Source organism: Macaca nemestrina, chromosome 7 (genome assembly GCF_043159975.1).
Source record: "Macaca nemestrina isolate mMacNem1 chromosome 7, mMacNem.hap1, whole genome shotgun sequence".
Lineage (NCBI taxonomy): Eukaryota > Metazoa > Chordata > Mammalia > Primates > Cercopithecidae > Macaca > Macaca nemestrina.
In genome coordinates this window covers 105185440-105205289 of record NC_092131.1, presented here as the reverse complement: position 1 = coordinate 105205289, position 19850 = coordinate 105185440, and the positions used below count along the sequence as shown (strand labels likewise).

General features: G+C 39.1%; 1 protein-coding gene across 8 annotated transcripts in view; it reads left to right on the top strand.

Annotated features, from left to right (window-relative positions):
• Positions 1-19850, top strand: part of LOC105488361 (AGBL carboxypeptidase 1) — a 958121-nt gene that overhangs the window by 481843 nt on the left and 456428 nt on the right. For all 8 annotated transcript variants that reach the window (XM_071100734.1, XM_071100736.1, XM_071100739.1 and 5 more), the window contains one exon: positions 17414-17545. In XM_071100734.1, coding sequence (XP_070956835.1) covers positions 17414-17545 — 132 coding nt within the window. The remainder of the gene's footprint in view (positions 1-17413; positions 17546-19850) is intronic.

The following is a 19850-nucleotide window of genomic DNA, read 5'->3' as shown; positions in this document are numbered from 1 at the left end:
GCTAGCCATAAGTAGAAAGCTGAAACTGGATCCTTTCCTTACTCCTTATACGAAAATTAATTCAAGATGGATTAGAGACTTAAATGTTAGACCTAAAACCATAAAAAACCTAGAAGAAAACCTTGGTAATACCATTCAGGATATAGGCATGGGCAAGAAATACCATATGACCCAGCCATCCTATTACTGGGTATATACCCAAAGGATTATAAATCATGCTGCTATAAAGACACAAGCACACGTATGTTTATTGCAGCACTATTCACAATAGCAAAGACTTGGTATCAACCCAAATGTCCATCAGTGACAGACTGGATTAAGAAAATGTGGCACATATACACCATGGAATACTATGCAGCCATAAAAAATGATGAGTTCGTGTCCTTTGTTAGGGACATGGATGCAGCTGGAAACCATCATTCTCAGCAAACTATCACAAGAACAGAAAACCAAACACCGCATGTTCTCACTCATAGGTGGGAATTGAACAATGAGATCACTTGGATTCTGGAAGGAGAACATCACACACCGGGGCCTATTATGGGGAGGAGGGAGGGAGGAGGGATGGCATTGGAAGTTATACCTGATGTAAATAATGAGTTGATGGGTGCTGACGAGTTGATGGGTGCAGCACACCAACATGGCACAAGTATACATATGTAACAAAGCTGCACGTTGTGCCATGTACCCTAGAACTTAAAGTATAATAATAAAAAAAAAGAAATTACAAAGTTAATAACAAGAATACTGGTTCTACACAGCTGAAAATGTACAATATTTTCATTCTGACCTTCCTCCTCCAATCTTAGAAGGCACTGTAATCTCTGCAGTCTACTCTCTGGAAGCAAGCACATGGCTTGCATAGCATGTCAAAGTTTGAAAAAAGTATGTTTCTCTGAGTAGAAAGCTTTAGCTTCTAAGAGGAGAGACAGAGAGTGAGACTTAAAAGGAAGAACTCCCTATATAATACACATTTAAACACACACACATTCAATCCACAACAAAACAGAATTCCTCTCTGCTCTGACAACCTCTAATTGAAGAGCAGAACATTTATTTTAAAGCATGACAGGTGAAAGGCTTGTTTAAAAATATAAATAAACATTAATTAGCTATAAACATGACAGCCACAGACGTGCTTCCTGCTGGGACCATCTGAGAGGTGGGTGAGAAACAGCTGAGCACTAAATGCTGTTCACAGTGTTACAAAGCTCTCTAATGGGCTCAACATCACCTTTTAGTTACCTAGGAGGCTATATTTAATGAGTTTCCTGCCGGCAGCAGAAGCACTGCCACTCACTCAGCACTCAGGCCTGTCCTGTGCTGGTAAGATTTCCACTGCGACAAGATTAACTCTGACTCTGCCCAACTACTGGCTCTTATGAAAATGTTTTCTGAAGCACTGGGAAGCCACTTTATGGTGGCTAGGAAGTTCCACCTGTTCTAGATACTATTCAGCCATTTGCCTATTGGTGAGTGGATTAATATAAACTCCCAGGACCAAAAAGAATGTGGTGCTATGAGAAAAAGCAGTACCCTGAGAGTGCTGAGCATTGCTAAGTACCAGACAAGTCATTCAGTTTATAGTGAATATGGCAATATTCACATATTGTGTAATTCCTCCACTCATCCATATATCTGTCCATCCACTCACCTAGTCATCCATCATCCATCCATTCATCCATCCATCCATCCATCCATCCATCCATCCAACCACTTATCCATCCACCCACTCATCCACCCAGTGTAGGCAGTCATTCATTTCTTCATTCACTTACATCATACAAGTATAATGGTGCTAGGTGTCAGGGATACAAATAAATTTTTTTATTTAAGATTGCCTTTTTCTTTGAGGAACCCACATTTTACTTTGGTAGAAAGTAGAGTCAGGTCTACAGGGAAACTGGAGTGGTAGAAAATAGTAAGTACTGTAACAAAGGCCCATGTGAGCTGTTATAGGAACATAGATGAAGGGTTGAGTCATTTTCTTTCAGGGTTATGGAAAAGCCAGAGATTAGAAGTACCATTTGAGCTGGGCTTGCATGAAGAAGAGTTTCCCTTGGATTTTATGCTAGTAAGACTGAGAAATGTTCTTTCCTCAAAGAATCTGTAGGCCTATGATCTCTTGGGTTTTCTGCCTTGTGAAATTGAAAGTCCGGGAGTTTTCTGTGCTTGGGGCTACTATACAGAGCAAAGGAAAGGAAGCTTCTCATTTGATGGGTCGCAGAGATTCATTTGATATCACAAAGACCTTCTTGTGACTCCATTCCCATTTTCTTTTTTTTTTTTTTTATTATTATTATACTTTAAGTTCTAGGGTACATGTGCACAACGTGCAGGGTTGTTACATATGTATACTTGTGCCATGTTGGTGTGCTGCACCCATCAACTCGTCAGCACCCATCAACTCATTATTTACATCAGGTATAACGCCCAATGCCATCCCTCCCTCCTCCCCCCTCCCCATAATAGGCCCCGGTGTGTGATGTTCTCCTTCCAGAGTCCAAGTGATCTCATTGTTCAATTCCCACCTATGAGTGAGAACATGCGGTGTTTGGCTTTCTGTTCTTGCCATAGTTTGCTGAGAATGATGGTTTCCAGCTGCATCCATGTCCCTAACAAAGGACACGAACTCATCATTTTTTATGGCTGCATAGTATTCCATGGTGTATATGTGCCACATTTTCTTAATCCAGTCTGTCACTGATGGACATTTGGGTTGATACCAAGTCTTTGCTATTGTGAATAGTGCTGCAATAAACATACGTGTGCTTGTGTCTTTATAGCAGCATGATTTATAATCCTTTGGGTATATACCCAGTAATAGGATGGCTGGGTCATATGGTATTTCTAGTTTTAGATCCTTGAGGATTCGCCATACTATTTTCCACAATGGTTGAACCAGTTTACAATCCCACCAACAGTGTAAAACTGTTCCTATTTCTCCACATCCTCTCTAGCACCTGTTGTTTCCTGACTTTTTAATGATTGCCATTCTAACTGGTGTGAGATGGTATCTCATTGTGGTTTTGATTTGCATTTATCTGACAGCCAGTGATGAGCATTTTTTCATGTGTCTGTTGGCTGTATGAATGTCTTCTTTTGAGAAATGTCTGTTCATATCCTTTGCCCACTTTTTGATGGGGTTATTTGGGTTTTTTTTTCCGTAAATTTGTTTGTGTTCTTTGTAGGTTCTGGATATTAGCCCTTTGTCAGATGAGTAAATTGCAAAAATTTTCTCCCATTCTGTAGGTTGCCTGTTCACTCTAATGGTAGTTTCTTTTGCTGTGCAGAAGCTCTTTAGTTTAATTAGATCCCATTTGTGAATTTTGGCTTTTGTTGCTGTTGCTTTTGGTGTTTTAGACATGAAGTCCTTGCCCATGCCTATGTCCTGAATGGTATTACCTAGGTTTTCTTCTAGGTTTTTTATGGTTTTAGGTCTAACATTTAAGTCTCTAATCCATCTTGAATTAATTTTCGTATAAGGAGTAAGGAAAGGATCCAGTTTCAGCTTTCTACTTATGGCTAGCCAATTTTCCCAGCACCATTTATTAAATAGGGAATTCTTTCCCCATTTCTTGTTTTTCTCAGGTTTGTCAAAGATCAGATGGCTGTAGATGTGTGGTATTATTTCTGAGGACTCTGTTCTGTTCCATTGTTCTATATCTCTGTTTTGGTACCAGTACCATGCTGTTTGGTTATTATGCGCCCAATACAGGAGCACCCATTTTCATAAAGCAAGTCCTTAGAGACTTACAAAGAGACTTAGACTCCCATAAAATAATAATGGGAGATTTAAATACCCCACTGTCAACATTAGACAGATCAACGAGACAGAAAGTTAACAAGGATATCCAGGAATTGAACTCAACTCTGCACCAAGTGGACCTAATAGACATCTACAGAACTCTCCACCCCAAATCAACAGAATATACATTCTTCTCAGCACCACATTGCGCTTATTCAAAAATTGACCACATAGTTGGAAGTAAAGCACTCCTCAGCAAATGTAAAAGAACAGAAATTATAACTGTCTCTCAGAGCACAGTGCAATCAAACTAGAACTCAGGACTAAGAAACTCAATCAAAACTGCTCAACTACATGGAAACTGAATAACCTGCTCCTGAATGACTACTGGGTATATAACGAAATGAAGGCAGAAATGAAGATGTTCTTTGAAACCAATAAGAACAAAGATATGACATACCAGAATCTCTGGGACACATTTAAAGCAGTGTGTAGAGGGAAATTTATAGCACTAAATGCCCACAAGAGAAAGCAGGAAAGATCTAAAATTGACACCGTAACATCACAATCACAAGAACTAGAGAAGCAAGAGCAAACACATTCAAAAGCTAGCAGAAGGCAAAAAATAACTAAGATCAGAGCAGAACTGAGGGAGATAGAGACACAAAAACCCTCCAAAAAATCAATGAATCCAGGAGCTGGTTTTTTGAAAAGATCAACAAAATTGATAGACCGCTAAGCAAGACTAATAAAGAAGAAAAGAGAGAAGAATCAAATAGATGCAATAAAAAATGATAAAGGGGATATCACCACCGACCCCACAGAAATACAAACTACCATCAGAGAATACTATAAACACCTCTACGCAAATAAACTAGAAAACCTAGAAGAAATGAATAATTTCCTGGACACTTACACTCTCCCAAGACTAAACCAGGAAGAAGTTGAATCCCTGAATAGATCAATAGCAGGCTCTGAAATTGAGGCAATAATTAATAGCCTACCAACCAAAAAAAGTACAGGACCAGATGGATTCACAGCTGAATTCTACCAGAGGTACAAGGAGGAGCTGGTACCATTCCTTCTGAAACTATTCCAATCAATAGAAAAAGAGGGAATCCTCCCTAACTCATTTTATGAGGCCCACATCATCCTGATACCAAAGCCTGGCAGAGACACAACAAAAAAACAGAATTTTAGACCAATATCACTGATGAACATCGATGCAAAAATCCTCAATAAAATACTGGCAAACCGAATCCAGCAGCACATCAAAAAGCTTATCCACCATGATCAAGTGGGCTTCATCCCTGGGATGCAAGGCTGGTTCAACATACAAAAATCAATAACTGTAATCCAGCATATAAACAGAACCAAAGACAAAACCACATGATTATCTCAATAGATGCAGAAAAGGCCTTTCACAAAATTCAACAGCCCTTCATGCTAAAAACTCTCAATAAATTTGATCTTGATGGAACGTATCTCAAAATAATAAGAACTATTTATAACAAACCCACAGCCAATATCATACTGAATGGGCAAAAACTGGAAGCATTCCCTTTGAAAACTGGCACAAGACAGGGATGCCCTCTCTCACCACTCCTAGTCAACATAGTGTTGGAAGTTCTGGTTAGGGCAATCAGGCAAGAGAAAGAAATCAAGGGTATTCAGTTAGGAAAAGAAGAAGCCAAATTGTCCCTGTTTGCAGATGACATGATTGTATATTTAGAAAACCCCATCATCTCAGCCCAAAATCTCCTTAAGCTGATAAGCAACTTCAGCAAAGTCTCAGGATACAAAATCAATGTGCAAAAATCACAAGCATTCTTATACACCTGTAACAAACAAACAGAGCCAAATCATGAATGAACTTCCATTCACAATTGCTTCAAAGAGAATAAAATACCTAGGAATCCAACTTACAAGGGATGTAAAGGAGAACTACAAACCACTGCTCAGTGAAATAAAAGAGGACACAAACAAATGGAAGAACATACCATGTTCATATATAGGATGAATCAATATTGTGAAAATGGCCATACTGCCCAAGGTAATTTATAGATTCAATGCTACTCCCATCAAGCTACCAATGACTTTCTTCACAGAATCAGAAAAAAAACTACTTTAAAGTTCATATGGAACCAAAAAAGACCCTGCATTGCCAAGACAATCCTAAGCCAAAAGAACAAAGCTGGAGGCATCACGCTACCTGACCCCATTTTCTTTAACCCAGGTTTTTCTGTCTCTTTTGTTTGTTAGAGAGTCCAGATGTTAGATACAGACACAGCAAAGTTTGATATATTTATACATTGGAATATCATTCAGTAACCAAAATCAGAACCAAACGAAAAAAAATGAACTATGATATAGTCAATAACATGAGTGGATCTCATAAACATTATATTGAGTGAAAGAAGCTAGACACTAAAGACTACATACTCTATACTCTAAGCATCTATTTATGTAAAGTATAAGATCAGTAAAAGTAATTTATGAGGACATAAATTGAACAGTGGTTGCCTCTGAGGAAGAGCATTGAATAATAGGGGTTGGGAGGGAACTTTATAGGTTAGTGGAGATGTTCAATATCACGATCAGAGCCAGTTACACAAAAACTCATTGAACTATATATTCAGGATCTGTGTTTTTCACTCTAGGTACACATTTACCTAAATACAGAAAACTAAAAATAAAGCAAAGCTACAGAGATTTAAAATGCAATGAGGAGACAAAGGGGGCTCCCCTAAATGAAGCTGACTAGCATACAGACATGTGAGTCAAGGAAAACAGTTTTCCCAGGACAGAGCAGAAAGGTTGTAGAAGAAGGTCTGTTTAGAAGTCAGAAAAATCCAGGCAGAGACAAGGCATATAAGCAAAGAAGCCCAAAGAAGCAGATAAGCTCTACAATCAGCTAGCAGAAGGCATTGAACCAACTCCCCTTTGTGGAGCTCCCCCTAAAAGCCAAGAGGCTCATGACCAAGGGGGCACATGAGGACAGTCGGGGACATCCTTGGAAGTGGAAGAAAGCTCTTAGGCTACTACAGCAAGCTCCTGGGGAGGCAGGTGGACAGCATCTATTGAGCTGCCATGTTGCAGCTGGCCTGGCCCCTGTGCTGTTCAAGTAATTGGGGCTTTGGAATTAGGAGTGGGATCGATTCCTATCCTCTTGGCTCTCACTATGTGAGTGCATTTTGGTAAAGGGATTTCAGTGCTCTTTGAAGAGCGCATTGATTTCTGTTTATAACTCACAAACTGGGCTGCATTCTGCCAGAGGACAGGGTGGGCATATTTTGCTTTTGTCTTTCTCTGGGGCCCAATGGAATAGAATTTTTAGCTACTTAAATGATTTTTCTTGTTTTATTTTGTCCCTCTGGCATATGTTTTGGGTTAATCAGCTTTTTTAAAAAGAAGCGCAAAAGGGGAGGAAAATAAGGATGGCATATTAATTTGTATAACCCTTGTCGCCAAGGGCCTCAAGATATTTTATACACATGGTTTGTTTTATTTCCACTTCATTCCTTAGCAGTAGCAGAAGAACAAGTGTTATTTTTGCTTATTTTCATGACTCATGTTAAGGTACCACATCTAGAATTTCCCTTTTTTGTTTTTTTATTTTTTGCATTTGAGGATATGGTAGGAAAAGAACAAACACTCCTGTTCCATAGTCAGGAAGAGGGACAGAATACCCATAAAGGTCCTGAATTAAAAATATTTCAGTTTCATTCCATATTCTTTTATTTGGAATTGTTCCCATGCTATCAGAATAAAGATTTAAAAAGTCGTCTTTACCATACCAGAAACCAAGTTTTGTGTATATTTTTATTGACACAAATAATTTACATTTAATTGCTTCAGTTTCTTGATAAATTTTAGTGAAGAGCAAAGGGCATTTTTTCTCTTGCTGTCAACAGTGTCTTCAATGTAGTTTCTGTGTAACACAAGAGCTGAAAATCTGGGATATTCCTTTTTTTTTTTGAGATGGAGTCTTGCTCTGTCACTTGGCTGGAGTGCAGTGGCGCGATCTCAGTTCACTGCAACCTCTGCCTCCCATGTTCAAGCAATTCTCCTGCCTCAGCTTCCTGAGTAGCTGGGACTACAGGCGCGCACCACCACACCCAGCTAATTTTTGTATTTTTAGTAGAAACAGGGTTGCACCATGTTGGCCAGGATGGTCTCTATCTCTTGACCTCATGATCTGCTCGCCTCGGCCTACCAAAGTGCTGGGGTTACAGGCATGAGCCACTGTGCCTGGCCAAAAATCTGGGATATTCTTAGAGGAAGGACAAGTCAGGATTTTCAAAGAAGTCTAAACAAATTTTTTATGTTTTATTTGTTGTGGGATGGAATGAAGTGAGGAGATGGAGGGGAGGGGAAAATAGGAGGGTAACTGCTTGGATCATGTTCCTCATCAGCCTTTGTGAAGGTACCTCTGCCCAGAGCTGATGGAAATGGGGGAAAGCAAGAAACACATGGAGACAGGGTCAGAAGGACTAGTTTTGCCTTTAGGCTGCTCTCCGTGAAGGCCAGAAGTGAAAACAGAGGCTTCCAATGAAGACACGGAAGAGACTTGTGCATGTCTGAAGAAAACTAATCTGGTAAACACAGCAAGGTAGCAATGATCATGGCCAAGGGCGTTGGACATAGGGCTTAAAGTTCTCATCCCAGACAGTGAGGGTTGCCCAGAGCAAAGCACGGTCCATCCTTTGGGGTCAAGGCAATCAACAGTTCTCAGATAGGAAAGCGAATCAGAAATAGAGGCAAAAACCAAGGCAAACCAGGACTGAGTAGGCGTGGTGCTAGGTCAGTATTCAGTCCCCAGCCTACCCCAAGGGTTTACCCAGACAACATAGAAGCCCTGTTATAGGTCAAAAATACTAGTCTGAATCCCGCATTATGGTGAAGGCAGAGGTCCCAATAATCTGCTGTGATTGAGCTTGGTACACCAAATAGATTAACGCTTTTGCCTCGAGAACTTCAATACCTGCAACTGAGAGAGACAGATGGCAAAGGCCTCTCAGGCTGATAGGTTGCAGGGATTGTATAGAAAGGTGACATCCAGAGTGCTGCTTCTCTCCCTTCAATGTCTGAAACTGGGGAAAGGGAACAGATTTAACTCCTGAGGAATCTACCAGGAACTCACTGCATAAGTGCCTTCTCAGGGCGATAGGCTTACCGCTCATGGAGGGAGGGCTGGCCAGAGATAGAGAGTGGAAAAACGCAAGACCACTCACTTTCAAATACGCTAATGGAGGGTTTTGTTATATTGTTCTTCATCACTGATCCATCAAATGCTTTAAATGTTTTGTTTGGAAAACTTTTGGAACCATGCTGATTAGAGTTTAAGATATCACACATCACTTTCTAACGGGTAGCCACAGGCAAGTTGCTTAACCTCCTTTAACTTTAGAAGAAATTGAACCTCATCTCTATATTTGGATAATATCCTCCTTTTAGGACTTCTTATACTGATTATAGAGGAATGTAAAATCTCAGCATGGTGACTGGCACATATCTGGCATTCAAATAAATAATAGACATTAAAATCATTACTTATCAGAAGGGCATTAGATGCAAAACAAAGCCACATATTAGGTTGTATGTTTTTGGGTTGATTTACAAGAGCTCTTTCAATGTAACTGAAATATTTTGGAAAGAAGAACATTATAATACATGATACTGAGATGAGATGGCCAAAAACCTCCCCCAGTGTAAAGGGTCCCACTCTGGGCAGTCTCATGAACAGTTGGTTATTGATACATTCTGTTGAGTTTAATGGGAAATTTTTCTCCCGTAAGTGACCATTGGAGGGGGCCAAGACTGACCTGTAAGTAAAGACTGCTTTTCTAAGGCCATATAGAAACTTTGGCCCATAATGGCCCAATTTAAGTGAAAGTCTAGGTCTTTCACTTTGGGAAAGGAAACAGAGCATAAAATCCCCTTTCAGGTGGTTGTAGGAATAAATTTTGCACGTGACTACTGTGGTTAACCTCAGCTAGGACTGGATGTTGCTGATGACTCAGATGAAGCACTTACTAAGGAGAGAGTATGGCTATCAATAATAAGACTGGGAAATGTGGTCTTGCAAATTGGCCTCTTGGAAGGTAGCTGAACACGTCACCAATATCATTTCCCTCATAGAGATGTTAACTCCATTTAGGAACTTGGGCTGAATGCCATCTGCACAATATTGTGCACAAGCTGGAACCTCCAGGGCTTTAGTGAGCCTCGGTTGGTTTAATTGGACACATTGCTGTTTTGGGTTTCCATCATATTCTTCAGAATATATCTCCTCTAGGCTTCAGCCTTGCCTTCATTTTCCTGTGGCAATGGTATAAATAATGCAAATGTCTTGATACTGGGAAGTAGGAATGAGACCCAGATGTCAGGAATGGAAAACACAGCAGTTTACATTGGCAAAGCAGGGCAGTAAACACAATCAGGAATAGGTGAGCCCTGGGGTAAAGGGGAATGGCTAAGGCAGAGATGTTTGAGAGGGAGAGGGTAACCTCTTGAACAAGGGGGACCTATTAACTTGTAGAGGAACCAGAATGGGACCAAGGAAGAAGGAGATGAGGAATGCATGTGAGGAGTATGGCAATCTGGTCCTCATCAACTTCTTTGCTGAGCAAGAAATCATGGAACTCATGTTTGCATTAACTAAATTAACCTTGCAATTTAGCTCAGACAAGAATGCTTTGGAAAAGGTCCTAGAGAGGTGCATAATCCAATCCATACCATATACTTTCCTGATGAAGAAACTGAGACACAGAGAGGGGAATTGGTTTAGCCAAAGGCCAAAAGTTCAAAACTAAACACTCCAGCTCAAAGGAAACTAGATGAAACTAGACCAAGTCTTCAATTCTGCATTTCTTCCTATGTTGCTTGCCTTTGGGAAAAAGCACAATCATTGCCTATTTACTTAATCTGGAAATCTGGAGTTATTCCTAACCTCTTCCGCTCTTAGCCTCTAAATCCATTTAGTCTCCAACTCCTGTAGATTTGACTTCTTTACTCTCACAAAACTTCTTTTCTTTATATACTTATGTCTGGTGCCTTAAGCTAGGCCCTTCTCATCTCACTTGCCTTGTCTCAGTCCCTCCCATCTTAACACTTCTGTTCTAATGATCTGATCATCTTGCTCCTTCTTGCTTAAATAGTTTAAAGCCTCCTTCACCACTTTCAAGAAAATGTCTCAACATCCTAGAATGATGTACAAGTGCCTTAATGATCTGACCACAGCCCACAGCTATAGATACCTAATTTATTCTCGTTTCACTCTCCCCTCTTATTCCTAATTATTGTAATACCTCAGATCCATGGATCCTTCCCGCTCTTTTGTCATTTGCTTGGATAGTTCTCACTCAGTAAGGTTCATCTTATGAATAACTTCCCTTGAGAATCCCAGAAGCATCACATAGCACACTTCCAAGGAGTGCAATGTGAATGTTGCCCACTAGAAGTGTGCAACTGTTCTTATTGGGTTCCCAGAGAACACTGCTTATCTCTACTTCAGCTCTTCTCTCATGGTAATACAATTACCTATTGGCTTGTGGTATAATATAAACAAATCAGCTTCTAGACGAGGTAATATAGAAATGAAAAGTGTTTTAAAACGTTGCCTCTGGGTTAGGGCAAACTGGGGCTCCAATATTTATTCACGTAATAACAATACAAACTTGGGCAAGTTACTTATTTTATCTGGAATTCAGTGTTCTCGGCTGCAAAATGGGCATAATAATAGCACCTACTTCATCATGGGATAATCTAGATTAAGTTTTTAGCATGCTATTTAGAGTCTTCAATAAATTAACTATTGTTGCTATTATTGTTGTTATGGAGAGCAGTGCTGTGTTATATTAAAATTTTAACTTCTCCTGTTACATAGCAGGTACCCAGTAAACAGTTGTTGAATCAACTGATCAATAACAAGATAGGGCTATTGAGGCTGGGAGCGGTGGCTCACGCTTGTAATCCTAGCACTTTGGGAGGCTGAGGTGGGAAGACTGACTGAGCTCAGGAGTTTGAGACCAGCCTGAGCAACATGGCAAAACCCTGTCTCTACTTAAAATACAAAAAATTAGCTGAGCATGGTGGCAGGCGCCTGTAGTCCCGGCTACTCAGGAGGCTGAGCCACGAGAATCGCTTGAACCTGGGAGGCAGAGGTTGCAGTGAGCTGAGATTGGGTCATTGCACTCCAGTCTGAGTGAGACTCTGTCTTAAAAAAAAAAAAAAAAAAAAAAAGAGCTATTTGTTAACCTGTAAATATTATATTGGGAACAGTTTCTGCTTACCTATTAAAGAATTTTGCTGAAAAGAAGTTTAAGTATGAAATCTTACGGTAGAAAAGAAAAAAACTTCCTCAACTTAAATAACTTGATAATTGCCTTGTAATTGCACCCTGTAATTTGGAGAAACACATGTTTCTTAGAATTAACAGGCATTTATTTTTAGGGATATCATTTGAGCAATAAGCAGAACAATGTCTCTTTCTCCTTCACTCTGAATCTTCTGTGGCTACTAGAACTCACAGGGCTTAACCGTGTTTATTCCTGCAGGTGAATAGCTCTATAATTTGTCATTTACTTCCTCTTTCAGAGTCTATAAGGATCAGGGAGGAAGAAAAGCTATTTTCTCCAGTTGAATTTAGCATTTAAGGGGTGCTTGTCACCAAGGAGGCATAGCTTCTGGCTTTATTGAGAAGTCTGTTGCTAAGACACAGTTTTAATTTGTTTGCACACTTTTCATAAGAATGGTGAGTGTTTATTCACAGAGAGAAACTGAGATGTAAGAGTTAAAAGTAAAAGAAAATTAATGATTGTAGAGGATTAAACCGCAAACAATTATTTTATTTATTCCTTTCGACTAGAGGCTTTCAAAGTAAGGTCCTGGGACCGGGGCATCAGCATCGCCTGGAAACTTGATAGAAATGCAAATTCTTGGGCTCTACCCAGACGTACTTGAATCACGGGATTGCCAGCATGTGGCTCAGCAGTCTGCTTTAACAAGACCTCCAGGTTATTCTGATGTATATTAATATTTGAGACCCATCCTGGGCAATATAGGAAGATCCTGTCTCTACAAAAATATTTTAAAAATTAGTCAGGTATGGTGTCACTGACCTGTAGTCCTAGCTACTTGGGAGGCTGAGGCAGGAGGATAACTTGAGTCCAGGATTTCGAAGGTTGCAGTAGGCCATGATTGCACCACTGCACTCTCAGCCTGGATGGAAGAGTGAGACTACGTCTCAAAAAAAAAAAAAAAAAAAAGAGAGAGATAAAGAGAAACCCACTCCTCTAAAGTCTAGAATAGGACATCATGTAGGCCTCCACATATCAATAGCACTAGCAACTGAGGAGACTAGCTTTCCCCTGCTGGAAAATTCTGTAATAACATCACCTGGAACAGATGCCTCTAGAGAGGGAGCCCGTTTTTTTCAAGACCCACAACAACTACCTCATGTTGCCTCCTGATCTCCTAACTAGAATCAAGTATCAGCATGATCCTAGAAGATAAGTATATGCCGTTACCCAAAAAGAAATAGCTTGCACACAAAAGAATTACAAGATTTGATAATATATGTCATTAGAAACCTGGGCAACATGTGTAGGAGTATTCTAATAAGGGCAGAAATTCACTAGATTTGTCTGACTTCATGCAATCTAGAGATTCTAAATTTAATTTGTTAGCTTGAGCAGCCGGAAATGGATCTAATAGCTTAATTGGTTGGTTGAATGAATGTTGTGCTCAACAATAGTCTATGTTTAGTAAGGTCAAGATTCCAGAGCTTTGCTGGCATAATGTAGGGGAGAGTATGCAAAGTCTCTAGGAGATAGAAATGTATACTGAGTTTATCCTGTCTGTGAGAGGGCTCAGAAGACACTCCCTCCATGAAGCAATGAGAAATACATTAGCGTCTTCATCCTTGACAAACTCTGCAGTTGTTCTCCTTTGAAAGCCAGGTTTGTAGGGAATGCCACCATTTAGATTTTTATTTATTTACTTTATTTATTTATTTATTTATTTATTTATTTATTTATTTATTTTTGAGACAGAGTTTTGCTGTTTTTACCCAGGCTGGAGTGCAATGGCACGATCTCGGCTCACTGCAACCTCTACCTCCCAGGTTCAAGTGATTCTCCTGCCTCAGCCTCCTGAGTAGCTGGGATTACAGGCACTTGCCACCACGCCTGGCCAATTTTTTATATTTTTAGTAGAGACGGGTTTTCACCATGTTGGCCAGGCTGGTCTCAAAATCCTGGCCTCAGGTGATCCACGTGGCTCGGCTTCCCAAAGTGCTGGGATTTACAGGAGTGAGCCCCTGTGCCCGGCGAGATGGGGGTCTTTGATTTCATGGAGATTATGCAATCCCAGAGTACAGAGGCCAAGTGGTAACACTTAACCACCAAAGACAGCAGGGACACATCAGCCATCGTATCTCCTTTTATCCCAGATAATTCTTCTTGTTCTGATGTCTATTTTATCTGATAATTAATATAGCTACTCTAGCATTCTTTTGTTTTGTATTTGCATAGTATATTTTACATCCTTTTACTTTCAACCTATCTGTGTCTTAAAATGAACTTTGTGTGGGCAGAATATATTTGATCTTTCTTATTTATCCAATCTGATACTCTGTACCTTTTAATTAGTGTGTTTTGACCATTTACAATAAGTAAGATTATTGATATGTTTGGGTTGAAATCTACCATTTTGCTGTTTTCTGTTTTTTCATGTGTTCTTAGAGGTTTCTATCTTCTCTGCTTTCTCTTTTATTCATTGAGCATTTTTATGATCCCAATATACATCTATATTTGAATTATTATTTATGCCCCTTAAAAGTAATTTAGCATTTGCCCTATTGTTTACAGTATCTATCTTTAATTAATTAGAGTTTACCTTGAGATAACATACTGCTTCATCTCTACTACAAGGACTTTATAACAGTATATGACCATTTATTTTTCTCATGTTTTATAATATGATTGTGATACGTTTACTTTTATATATGCTATAAACATGCACTGTATTGCTACTATTTTTTTTAGACTGTCAGTTGTGTTTTAGAGAAATTAAAGTCAAGAAAAAAAGAAAAATATTTTCTTTTACTGTCATGTGTTTCATTTCCATTCTTTTAATGTTTTGATTCAAAGAGACTATGATTTTTTGAGACCAAAATGATCTTTGGACCCCAAACTTCTACATCAGGAATTGGAGCAGTTAGCAGTTTTGCCTTCAAGTGGGTCATATTGTCGAATGCTCTTTTCATGCATGGCCAAGAAAGATACAGGAAAAATAAGTACCTCCCAAGGAAAGAGTAAAAATTTGTAGAAAAAATAATACTCTACAGCTACTGACAGGGAGCAGAACAAGGGTCTAATCAACCAACTAACCCTACCCAAAGGATGCAGGCATTTCACAATGCCTGGATGAGAGCATTACAGAATTGTTATGAACCAGTGACTGCTATACCCATCTTATTCATCACCTTTGAAACATGAGTGTTACTGGGGATATTGTTTCCTCATTCAACCATTGTAGGTAGATGAACAGAAAACAGATGACTTGCCTTTTTGTTCATAGATAAGGAGAAGGCATGCACAGGATAGAGAAACTATAATGGAATTTGGGCTGAGACTGATACTGTGATGGAATGGGCTCTTTAGGGGTATCTTCCTTGGGGAATAGGTAAATATATTTTGTATGTGGAAGGGAGGGAAACAAATATTTAGACTAGGAGAAGAGATTATTCTAACGCTTAGCTTTTGTTGTATAACAAACCACAGCAAAACTTAGTGGCTTAAACAAAAGCTATGCATCATGATTCCTCTGCTCTGAGACAGGTTGGATAGGACTAGATGGTCTAAGATAAATTCATACACATACCTGGTGGTTGACTTGACATGTCAGCTGGGTCAATCAGGATGACTTTGCAGAGATTCTCATCATCCAGCAGCCCAGCGTATGTTTACTCACATGACTGTTGATGCAAGGTTCCTGGGAACAGCAAGATAGCAAACCCCTTACTATGCCTCAGCTTGCATCATATTTGCTCACTGTTATTGACCAAAAGATGCTACATGGCTGTATTAGTCTGTTCTTATGCTGCTAATAAAGACATATGTGAGACTAGGAGTTTATGAAGGGAAGAGGTTTAATTGGCTCACAGTTCCACATGACTGGGGAGGCCTCATATTTGTGGTGGAGGGCAAATGAGGGACCAAGTCACATCTTACATGGCAGCAGGCAAGACAGCGAATACAGGGGAATTCCCCTTTATAAAACTATCAGGTCTCATGATACTTATTCACTATCAGGAGAACAGAATGGGAAAGACCTGCCCCCATGATTTAATTGCCTCCACCTGGACCTGCTCTTGACATGTGGAAATTATTATAATTCAAGGTGAGATCTGGGTGGGAACACAGCCAAACCATATCAACGGCTAAGCACATATTCAAGAGGGGAAGAAAATGTACTTCACCTATTGATGAAGATGGAACGTAGTCTATTGCAAACGGTCATGCAGGCAAGAATAAAAAAAAAAGTTGTGGTCATTTTTTAGATTTTATTATTTTTCTCCATTATTAGCATCTCTCCTTATAACAAGATTTTGCATCACTGCACTTGTCATATGATTTGCAGAACCTCCCTGTAAGAGGAATGTACTTTCCCATACCACTGATAAAACTGGTTACGTGACTTTCTTTGATCAGTGTACTGTAAACAGATATGATGTTTGCTGCACTTCAGTAGAAGCTTTAATGGCCGTTACCTGATTCTACCTTTGACCATTTTTCTCCTCTACCACAAGAATAGCATGTTTCAAATTAGGGATTTTTTAGCCTGGATTCTAGAATGAAGAAAACATACAAAGCAGAGTCATTGCTGATCTCTAGTATGAATGAAAAGTAATCCTTTGTTTCATAAGCCCTTTGTGTTTTGATGGTCATTCTTTACCACGCTGGAACCTAGAGAAAAATTAGGGTGATTGATTAGCTTCTGTTTTAATATATTTCACCGATTCCTTTTAGATGGATCTTTCCTTTTGATTTATATTTTAATTTTTTTTAACCTTCAAGTTCAGGGGTATGAGTACAGATTTGTTGCAGAGGTAAACTTGTGTCATGGAGCTTTGTTGTACAGACTATTTCCTCACCCAGATATTAAGCCTAGTACCCATTAGTTATTTTTCCTGATCCTCTCCCTCCTCCCACTCTCCACCCTCTGAAATGCCCCAACATGTTTTTCTCCTCTATGTGTCCATGTGTTCTCATCAAATTGTTTCAAATGCTCATAGATATCTTAAAATGCCCTTGTTCCTATTTTCTTTTCCAAGTTTGCCCTTGCCTCCTACCCAGTCACAAGTAAATTTATCAAAAGAGCTATACATGACTTGTGTTTCTTCATATTCTGTTCACTCCTAAGACCCTTACAGTCTACATTCTCCCCTGATAACTCCATCAATACAATCAATACCACTCTTGCCAAAGACATCAATGATCCCCACATGGCTGGTTCTGCTAACTCAACAGCATCCATCTGAGAAAGTTGACATTTTAAACTTTCTTTGAGCAATGGAACATTAGTAGATATGATTTAAGCGGATTTAAGAAACCACTGACCTGACCTGGTTTTATTTTCTCCTTTGTTGGGCTATTGTAGGTTTTCTGTGACTTCCATGGCCACTCCCAAAAGAAGAATGTGTTCCTTTATGGCTGTAGCATCAAGGAAACCTTGTGGCAAGCAGCATGCACTGTAGGCACATCTACTATCCTAGAGGATGTCAACTACAGGGTAAGCCGCTGTAGGGAATGACACCAGATATGCTGTGTCCATATTCTTTATTCTTACCTTTAAGATCATGCCCCACTCATTTGTTAAGTTTTTTTTTTTTTTTTTTTTGGTAAATAAGCATTTTGATTATTGTAATACAAGCAGGCTGGAGGCATGTGTAACCTCTCCTAATTTTTGTTGAATTATGACTTACTTCCTCGTTGCTTTGCCTCTGTTTTCTATATGGTTTCATATTGTATAAAAGGCATGAGAACTACAGACAAAAGAACTCATCTTAATGCCTGACTTGGCAATTATTCAATTATTAACTGTGTGATTATAAGGTCATTAACATTACCTCACTGAACCACCCTTCTCCCATCTGTAAAATGAGGATAGTAAAAATACTGCCTCTCTTTCATAGCTTATGGAAGGAACAGAATGATACTGAATACAAAAGGACTTCAAATAAATAGGAAGGGATGAACAAACATAAGCCATGAAACCATCCATATTTCTCTGCCTGAGCATTCTGTAAAAAACAGAGCAGTAATCCGCTGACCATAATTCTATTTTACCTTAGTTTTAGTGATTAGAGCTCAACTGTTCCTCCATGAAACCACATAGGAAATTAGGGAGGGGTAAAGAAAAGAGTACATCTTTCCATCAGGATATAGGCAACAAGCTATTGCATAGTGAGAATCAAGAAGAAACAGAGAAGCAAAATTGCCCAAACACTAAATGAAAACTGGTCTTTGTTTACAATTTATGTAGAAAAAGTAGAAAATTATGATGGTATCTGCCTCTTCTAAGTCTGTTATTCTGGGTATGCAATTTACTATCTGCAAAATAGCTTCATTCCCAGGGTTAATGATAGTATTAAGAGGTAAAAATCTACCAAATCACCATTTTACCTGGAAATACATCCCCTCTTCTCTAGCCTTCTTCACCTAGTCCATCAAAAATAGACTGCCGCTGATCAATACAACCACCCCAAGGCTTTTATAGCAGAATCAACAGTTATCCTCAATAATCTGTTTGCTGTAAGGCTCAACCAGAGTAATGATGATAAACCATAACAAGCTTAATAACTTAATCTTATTTAGGAAACTAGTTTAGTAAATTAAAGCATTCATCTGGGCAGTTCCTGTGGACCCAACCCATATAAAATGATCTCTTATGTGTGATACATCTTGAATCAAAAAAATCTACCATGGTCCAATCTTAAATGTAGAGTCAGTGTGTTTTTTACTTCTCTTTTTCCAAGAAAAGGTAATAATATTAATAGATAATTCCCTATATACACAGGAAAAGGTATAAGACACAGAACCTTAAAAAAGTCTCCTGTATGAAGCTGACATGAAATGGGGCAGAAGTCAGACATTGTAGGGAATGATAGCATGGGTTCTTATTAACTGTATTTTAATTTTTGTGTATGATTCATGTTGTTTAATTAATAAATTCAAAAAATATTTTGAGGCCCAGATTAGCGTAAGCTAAGGTAAAAGGCGTAACATTACAGAGATAGGTATGCCAGTTTCTGCCTCTGAGAATAAGCACAGTGGTATTTAATAGCAATGCTGTTGAAGAGATTAATCCATCTATACATTAATACTCACCTATAAGGTCCTTTAACTGTGAATGGGTCAGTTGCCTGAGCCTCACTTTTCTCCCTTGTGAAATGAGGAAGTTATATTTTCTACATAGTTTATTACATTGAGTTTGTTGGTGCCTTGGGCTTCCTTAAAGGCAATTCATGGGCTACTATGACATATGTGGAAGTAGTGAAGTGAATATGGTTTGGTCACATCCCTTGCTTTCAACCCAAATAGCTTTGCTTTTTGGGGTCCCACATATTATATAACTCCCTCTATCACTGACACTCTAAATCTAGGACATAATGATCTGTAAATAATTATCTTAACACTGGTGATCTGCCTAAAAAGACTTGTGTATACAAATGGATCTTCTCAGAATTGAAAGGACCCACTCATTTTACAGATGGAAAAATTGAGACTCAGGGAAGAGTGTCCTTGTAAGACAGGTTAATGTTATCATCATGATATCTGCCAGTGGTCAGCAGCCTGCTGATGCTGAGAGGCTGATTCCTTCATTACCATCGAAAGTGGAACAATTCTAAACATGTTAAACTTATCTAAGAGGTTTTTTTTGGTCATTCAGCCTTAGTATTGAAGAGACAATTATGCGCCCTATTATATTTCAAATTCACTCTGCAACATTTATTCAGTTTTATTAATCAACTTTAATGGTACTACTTCTAGTTATGTTGGTATAAAGAGGTCAGTGAATCCTCTCTGCAAAACGC